General features: G+C 49.6%; 1 protein-coding gene and 1 pseudogene across 8 annotated transcripts; one reads left to right on the top strand and one right to left on the bottom strand.

Annotated features, from left to right (window-relative positions):
• Positions 1-550: 550 nt before the first annotated feature.
• Positions 551-8,194, bottom strand: LOC120682109 (annotated as a pseudogene).
• On the top strand, positions 2,277-7,010 carry LOC120682110. Of its 8 annotated transcripts, XR_005678226.1 has the most exons (7): positions 2,281-3,967; positions 4,054-4,111; positions 4,427-4,612; positions 4,703-5,175; positions 5,316-5,412; positions 5,879-6,232; positions 6,455-6,764. XR_005678226.1 is itself a non-coding variant. In XM_039963863.1 (6 exons), the coding sequence occupies exons 2-6, from the start codon at positions 5,149-5,151 to the stop codon at positions 6,646-6,648; spliced, it is 435 nt and encodes a 144-aa protein (XP_039819797.1). In that variant the 5' UTR covers positions 2,281-4,612; positions 4,703-5,148; the 3' UTR covers positions 6,649-6,770. The 8 variants fall into 8 exon arrangements, 1 of the variants encoding a protein (XP_039819797.1); XR_005678224.1 differs by having other exon boundaries at positions 2,277-3,967; positions 4,054-4,612; XM_039963863.1 differs by adding an exon at positions 5,824-5,878 and having other exon boundaries at positions 2,281-4,612; positions 6,171-6,232; positions 6,455-6,770.
• Positions 8,195-8,772: the final 578 nt, after the last annotated feature.

Below are 8,772 nucleotides of genomic sequence, written 5' to 3'. Positions count from 1 at the left end.
GACCAGAACCTAGGAACCTTGGTGCGGTGAAAATCGCCCACCAACGCCAAATACCTTCTAGGATCTAGTTCAGGGGTTCATGATGATGCTTTTGACTAGAGGAAACCACCTAAAACCTTCTAGAAAAGGGGATCGATTCATATCAAGCAAAATACCTTGAGAGAAGATTTCCCACGTGGAGAGCTTGAATCCACAGTACCCCAAGGGGAGGAATCGAGGAGATGAAGCTTCCCCACGCCAATTTGATCCGTTCTAGGTCTTGGAATCAAATGGAGGGGAGGTTTTGGGCTCTAGGGTTTGGGGGAGAACATGGGAGGGGGAGAGCTCGGGAGGGCGAGCTGAGAGAGCTGGGAAGGGTGAATGGGTCGTTGGGAGTGAGAGAGAGATTTAAATGTTGTGGGACCCAAAACGGTTGACATCGGTCAGACCGGTCAGACCGGTTGCCGAGACCGGTCAGACCGGTCCGGCTCAGGCTGACAGGAGATGTTTTGGTTTTGTGCTTTGCCGTGTGAGTTTAAAACTAATGACTGAATTAATTTAATTACCAAGGATTTACGTCTGGGTGTTACAATCAGGTGTCGTAAATCGTAGCTAGCTATAAGGCGGAGACCGGTGAGGTCGCTAGTCACGCCGTAACAATGGTGTTGCCGATGTCGATGACGAAGCGGTACCTGACCTCGCCCTTGGCGAGGCGCTCCAGTGCATCGTTCACATCATTGGCGCCAACCACCTCAACGTCTGCCATCAACTCGTGCTTAGCGGCGAAGTCCATCATCTCCTGAGTGTCCTTGATGCTCCCCATGCAGCTCCCGGACAGAGTCTTGCCGCCTGTGTGCACAGATTAACGCAGCAATTCTCATCATTCACCACCATGGAAGATCCTCGGAGTAGCATTGCTCAAACTATATGAAGTGCCATCTTTCTTTCTTCCAAGAGTTCGAAGTGTGCCGTGTGCAATGTTGCTGAAGTGCTCTCTGCATGAACTGCATCAGAATTCGGAGACTGACTTACCAGCAACCAAAGAGAAGGCAGAGATCTGCAGAGGCTTCTCAGGCAGGCCAAGCAAGATCATCTTGCCCTGGGCTTGAGGAGAGCGAGGTAAGGGTACATGGACATGCTTGCAGAGGCCGTGTTTGTAATGCCGTGCATTGTGCCCTTCGCAGCCTGTAAAAGCACGGATCAAAATACATGCGTAGATACTCAATTAAAGAAGATGTATAGATTTTGTTATGCATCTAGACATAACATATGTCTAAATGCACAATAAAAATTATGCACTTAGAAAAGCTAAAACGACTAATAATTTGTGATGGACGGAGCAGTACACGAGGATCACATCTGCAATTTGCACATTCAGTTTATCTCTTAATTGAACTGCTTGAGGCCTCATGAACCCAACCAGACATTTCTTACCTTCATCTGACCAGCATCGCTGCTGACAACAAAGTCATCCGCGCCAAGCTTCTCCATAGCCTCCTCCCTCTTCTCCGGGGACGTGCTGATCACGGTCACCCTCATCCCGAACGCCTTTGCGAACTTCACGGCGACGTGCCCAAGCCCACCGAGGCCGATCACGCCGATGCGCTTGCCGGGCTCGTTCAGCCCGTGGTACTTCATGGGGGTGTACACGGTTATCCCAGCGCAGAGCAGGGGCGCGCCCTTGTCGAGGGGCATGCCGTCAGGGAACCGGATGACGAAGTGCTGGTTCACGACGACCACGTCGGAGTAGCCACCGCAGGTGACGGTGCCGTCCCGGTCACGGGAGTTGTAGGTGAAGACAATCTGGGAGCAGTAGTTCTCGAGCCCTGCCTCGCAGCCCTCGCAGGACTGGCATGTGTTAACCATGCACCCGACGCCGACCCTGTCGCCGACGTTGAACTTGTGCACGTTCTTGCCAACCTCGGTGACCAGCCCGGCGATCTCATGCCTGCATCCATGAACAAGCATTATTTGTTGTGCGCAGCGCAACCAATCAGAGGTGCCTGTTGAAAAATGAGAGCACCAAACTTCAGACGGCCGGCCTCATGTCAGGCACTCAGGCAGGGTATCATTAGATTCCGAGAGTATTATCATTTTGGCCACTCCTAAATGGAAGGTTTCGATATCATGCAAGTATGGATTGCTGTGAGGATAACCCAGATTGCTCAAGTATTTTTTTAAAATGATTGAAGTGCTTAACTATTTCTATAGATGAAAGTTCCTTCCCACGGCGCATAGGGAGGCCGTCCATGTCATCCTTTTATTTGCGGCGTCTGATTCGCCATCTGATGGCTCCCGACGTCCGTCGCCTGCTTCTCTGTACACCCTTTGTGTCTTCCCTCGTCAACATGGCTGGGTCTCTCTCCCTCTCCGCCTCTCTCTCTGGCCTCCTTGCCGCCCCTCCACTCCGCGGAGGCCACGGGGTCCCCTCCTTCTCGCGGCCGCCCCTCTCCTCCTCGCGGGCCAGAGCCACCTCGTCGCGCCTCCTCGCGGCGCGCTGCGACCGGGCCTCGATCCGCGCCGCCCTCCTCCTCCCTTCGCCCACCGGCTTAGCCATGGCGCGCGCACGAGCGTCTCCGGCCGGCGAAGTGCGGGCCTCGAGCTCCCCAGCGGCGCCCCTCTCTCCCTACTCCGCTCCCTCTGCGAGCCCGTGTAGCATCCTTCCTCCTCCCTCCCTCCGGCGCATCCGGCCTCGAGTTCGCCGGATCCGCGCGGGTCCACGGCGGCGGCCGCCGGATCCACATGGGGCGCGGCGGCTCCCTCCCGCCGGCCCCTCCCTCTCCGGCCGGCTCCTCGTCCCTCCCTCTCCGCGACTACGGCGCCGGTGCCCCTGCTCCCACGCGCGCGGCCCCCTGGAACCCTCGCCGGCGGCGCGGGTCGGCAGCCACGTGACGGGGCAGGCGTGTGGTGGACATGCGCGGTCCACTGCCTGCAGCTCCCTCCCCGGCGGATTCCGTGGCGACAGCGCCGGATTCCGCGGCGACGGCGGCCGCCCGGCGTGGGCGCGCGTCGGCGCGGGATGGACGCGGCGGCCCGGATCCCGGATCCCGGCTGCGGCCCCCGGCGTGCGACGGCGGCGAGGACCCGGCGGCGCGCGACGGGGAGGGGCTCCAGGGGCTCCTGGCGACGCGCGGTGACCCCCGGCCCCACGGTGGCGCTGCAGGAGGCCGCTGCGGCGCGGATCCGGTAGTAGGCTGGCGTGCGCGGGAGCGCCGCCCGTGTCCGAGCCGCCTGCGGCGATATGGCAGGGGCCTCGCTGGCGGCCTACACGGCGGCGGCTCCCCGGCTGCTCCGGATCCAGTGGCCTCCCCGGCGGCTCCCCGGCGGCTCCCTGTGCAGATCAATCGACCGCGGGGGCCCGGTGTTCGTGGCCGTGTACCAGCCCGTGTAGACGCTGGTGGCGGCCGAGGAGCGGATCCAGCGGCGCCTCGGCTCCTCTCGTCGGCGAACGCGATTCCGGTCGGGGTGGCCATGGACACCGCCTGCATTGCGACCCCACCTCGTTCACCATCCTCCACCACGATGACGTCGGCGGCCTCCAGGTCTGCGCCGCCGGACGCTAGCGCTCCATCTGCCCCCACGCCGGCGCCCTGGTCGTCAACATCGGCGACACCTTCATGGCGCTCTCCAACGTCAGCTACAGGAGCTGCCTGCACCAGGCCGTCGTCAACATCCGCGTACCGCACCGCTCGCTGGCCTTCTTCCTCTGCCCGGAGATGACAAGGTGGTGCGGCCGCCGGGGGAGCTGGTGGATGCGCGCAACCCGCGGGCGTACCCGGACTTCATGTGGCGGGCGCTGCTAGACTTCACCATGAGGCACTACAGGGCGGACATGAGGATGCTCGAGGCATTCTCCAGCTGGATCGTCCGCCATGGCCACCATGCACCTCTGAATCTCTGAATGCTACTGCCTGCATGCACAGGCACCTCTGAATCTCCTCACATGCACCTTTGAATCTCTTAAAGATGTGCATTTCATGATATTTAGGTATCAGCAAAACGGATGTTTCTATGACTTTCATATAATATGCATTACACAGGCTAAAGTGCTGAGCCGATTCTGAATTTTTGTAGCGAAGTGACAAAGTTATATGCTCATGGATGGCATTTGATGGGACCAGATCGAAACCATGTACCGTTTTGCCTTTTTGTTGCTGCTTCGTGTACTCCTGTAGTGGTAGATTAGGTATAGAGTATAAATGTGTCTTTTTGTCAAAAATAATTATTTAGCCTGTATCTCTGAACTCGATGCTCTTTCTTTTGCTTGGAAGCAGCAGCTTTTGCATGTGTCAATCTTAAGGATTGTGCTGTTGAGTGGCCACTGTGAATCATTCCATACTTTCCTTGCCTGCATAGCAACTCAATGTTGACAAATGATGCTCGTTTTTTTTCTTCCATCAGTTTTCTTACCTTAGTGTTTTCTGACTGGAAAAAAATTCTTGTGTAGATTGCTACCCATTGTTTTCTTCGGTTTGTCATGGTCAGCTTCAAGCTGTACTCCATTGGATGCGAGTACAAGCCGATTTGGATTCAATTTTTTAATTCCAAACAAAAAAAAATGAAATATCGTCCAATGCCTCTGCAAATACAGAGTTCCTTGTACGCGTTGCTGTGGAATCCTCATCCTGCTCCGGTATGTCTAACCATGCCATTTTCCTGAGCTGTTAAACTATGCCATTCTACATAGTATCAAGTTGACTTTGCCTTCCGCTTGGTTGAAAAGGGCTGACGAAGTTGAGTGAACCCAGTGGACTCCTTTTCAGATTTGCTTACGCTGCCAGGAAAGAAAAAAAAAGGTGTGTTCTACTGCTACGCTCTTGTTGATCCTTCTAAAGCATTCCATTGTTCCCTCACGCTGCCAAAAGTAAGCAAATGCTGCATCCTATTTAAGTCTTATCTTTTACTGATGGTGCATTCGCCATTTGTGGCCACGATTTGTAATGTCTCCTCTACAAATGTTCTCATGCTGACTTAAAATCACAAATCATTTATACATAGGCCTATTACCTCCCCATCATGCCGACTAAGATTTTCCTAAACTAGGTAATGGCTCTTCGTACATCCCTGTTAACTCCGATCCTTCTGAAAATCGACAAAAAAACGTAGGAAATACATCCTCCAGAAGAGGTTAACACATGCAGGTACCAACTTTCAGTAACCGAAGAATCCATGTTGCTGCAGCAGACGACCAGCAAGGTACGAATCCTTCCCAATGCAGCTAGCACTACCTGAAATAGGATACTTCCTTCACAAATCATTAGCCCACGAACGCTGCAGAAGTAAATGCTGAGTTCCATTTTTTGTCTGCCCTGGATCTAAATAGTACCCATTGACAGGTTGCAGGAGATGCTCACCTGTTCCCTGTGTCTGAATATGAAACTCCTACCCTGAGTGCTTCAGTTGCAACATCTTCCTCTAAGCAGCATCTCACAGGTTATTACATCCTCACCTCATTATTATATTCCCAAGCTTTAGTTGTCACTCACAGATAAAGGATTTAAGCACACAGGTTCAGAAAATTACAGTTGTCCTGATACTCCCCTTCCATTAGGCCTGCATGCATACTAGATTACTATAAGTGCCAATCTCACATGAATTACCTTTACTATAAGTGCCAATCTCACATGAATTACCTTTTCTGTGTTTTATGCTTCAATGATAGAATGTTAACTGCACTTTTAAACTATCTAGACCCAGGATTTTCCTCATATGTTCAATACATATGCCAGAATTCAATTTAAGCTTCAGTTAGTCCACCTGCCTAAGGAATGCAATGTTACCAAATTATCTGATGCTGTTCATTCTTCCTGCTCGGCCATACCTCTTTCCTTCTGAATGTTTCAGATAACCAGAAAAGAATGCCTCGTCCTAGCATTTACATGACTTATTCTCCATTCAGGTATATGTTCGCAGCGGCTCGTTTCCAGGTCCGTGAAAACCCATTTAGTAACCGGACAAGCAGAAATATCCGTTAACCTCAATGCTGAAACAAGTTTGAAAGTTCCTTCTGACTCGACCACAGATGCCCACCTTCCTCCTTTATACATCCAGCACCTCTATTTCCTTTTTTTCTTAATCTCACATATATTGGTGTTGCTCCTATTTGATACTTTAAGGACTAATTTGAGCCTTGGAGCAAAGTTGAAGGATTATTTGACTATTTTACCTATTTTTAATGTGCTTTACTGCAGTTGTATTCTTCTTAGCTTGCAAATGAAATCGTGGTCCACAGCTCCATCGCAACAGCATCTTTGTAAGTTTCCTCGGCAAAGAGAACTTATGCTTCCTATTCAGTTTCCAGTTCTGCGATTAAGCATTGTATATGAATAGGTTTCAGCTAGCACCCATACAAGGCATGCCTTTTGTTCAGTAGTGCGACATATTCAATTGCTTATGATTTTCATAGATGAATTTCTTCTTATTGTTTGGTGTTACTTTCTAACCACTTCCATTTGTACCTTCTACATTATAACAGGCCTGAATATTATCGTAGTTGATGCCTTCATGGTGCTTACATATTGCTGGGTACTATGCTACAAGCAGCTCTTTACACAACGACCAAATAAGAAGCTTAGCATAGCACCAATTTTTGGGAGCTATTTATTTACAATTATGCTCCTACAAACAGTTGCAGGCTGTGACTGTTTAAAGCAGATTATTTTGAATTGAAATGTCTGCATGGTTCAGATTTGAACCTTAACCTAGCTGAAAGAGGTCAGCTGTTTTATTTTGCAGAGGTCATCTGTTTTATTTTGCAGTATTATCTACAGCCGTTCGTCTTTGCATTCCAATTTTTTGCAAGACGCATTCCCCTTGACCGGGTAACTTTTGTATATTGTTCTTTTGCAGATATATCATTTCCAGCAACAAACATTTTTTTTTTCAAGAAACACTGAGCGCGCGCGCGACCGCTTAATGATTGTACTGTAAATTGTGGTTCCAGTCGAGGTTGTATTGCAGACTTTCCAGGACATTGTGTACAATCTAATGCTGAACTAATATACGGCTCCTACTCAGCTCCTTTATTTGCCTGTTGCACCTTATCCAAAAGCATACCATCCTATTCCACTTTTACGCAAAAAACTAAACAATTGAAGCCATGTTCGCGCGCGATAGCGCGCGTCCGGCACTAGTCAATCCGTGGTAACACTTACCCGGGGACAACTGGGTAGATGGTAGTCCTCCACTCATTTTTTAACAGTGTGCAGGTCAGAGTGGCATATCCCGCAGTACAGTACCTGTATAGCGACATCGTCATCTCCAGTGTCCCTGCAAAACAGCAAGGTGGTATAAAACAAAGGCCGTTCTCCCTATCTGTCCAGTCTATTTGAAGGTTTAAGTCAGAAAACAACTAGTTATCAGAGTCTGATCCTCCAAGAATAGAAGACTGCTTTACCATGTTTGTCTGAAAATCTTTCATGCTATGTTCCTAGACTGACTGCGGGCGATGAAGTGGCAGCTCGACACCCAAAAGCCCAAATATAGACAACCACAATTTTCAGTTTTCGTTTTTTTTGCGATAATTTTCAGTTTAACTCTTGTATTAGAATCTGACAATGCCCCTCCAAACCAATCAAATTATAAATTACAAAGTTTTAGCCGAAAGGAAATCTGGAAATGCATCGTTGCAGTAATAGGAGACCAACAGGCAGAGAGGAGGAGGCAAGCAGCCATTTCAATTTTCACCACAAACAGACAATTTGGGAAAATTTTGATCGTTGGATGGTTGTGAAAATTTGGGAAGGCCTGCACAGACAAAATCTGGCAACGTCTTCGACACCTGTGCCACCGATGCCACCAACTCACGGACCCGAAGGGGAGCACTGCTGATCAATGATCATCATGGAACGCGTGTCATAGATAGAGTAAAAAAAAGAAGTCACCATGAATATGGAGATGCAGCCCACATAAAACTCTCCATGTGCGTCAGGCCCTAGGAGTTGACACTTGACACATGATCCATCCACGCACGGACCAGCGCTCGTGATGAATAATTATGTATTTAATTTACTATACGAGGAGGTCGAGGCTCCAGAAGCAGAAGGCAGCTCAGAGCTGAGAGGCCTTGGTGACTGCGACGGTAGCAACCAGAAACCAGAAAAGGTTGCACAACAATGAAGACAGTGAGGAGGGTAACTGCAGTCTGCAAGGAGAGTGGGCTCAATAAATTCCTGCAGGAGCAGGAGTGGCGTTGTCACATGGGTCCTGTTTGGTTTCCACGGGCACGAGTAGCGCAACCAGAGAATCTTCAATGCATGAAGTACTAAATAAAATTTATTTGTAAAATTTTTTTAAGAATGTGTGTAATTTTTCGTGACGAATCTAATGACGATAATCAATCGATGATTGGATCGTGTGGTCAAATGCATCATTAAATTCGTCTCGCAAAATAGCGCAGGAGTTGTGAAGTTAGTTTTGCAAACTATCTTCATTTAATACTAGTAATTAACGGTCAAAATTTGTGCTACTCCAAAAGTAGCACAAACCAAACACCGCCAGTATTGATGAACCAGCAACCAGTTTTAAGAAAGGGTACATGCAGTTGGGATGCGGCCAGACCTCGTGTGCACTGTTTATGCCACGCCTACAGTTTTAAGTAGAAGGAAGTTGTGGATGAACCATAGATATAGATGGATCATGGATGGATAAAAGGGTAAAAGCATGTTTATGTAAGTCGATTTTCTGAGATACTGCCATTTTACCATTCACCAAAATCCATTATTCCAGAGCAATTCAGGAATGATCGAGTTGCTGGATTTAAAACCTAAAACTACAAGGGTACAACAAATAAGC

The sequence above is a fragment of the Panicum virgatum genome, chromosome 7N, assembly GCF_016808335.1.
Source record: "Panicum virgatum strain AP13 chromosome 7N, P.virgatum_v5, whole genome shotgun sequence".
Classification (NCBI taxonomy): domain Eukaryota; kingdom Viridiplantae; phylum Streptophyta; class Magnoliopsida; order Poales; family Poaceae; genus Panicum; species Panicum virgatum.
The sequence above is the reverse complement of the archived record's forward strand: the minus strand, read 5'-3'. Positions and strand labels throughout refer to the sequence as shown.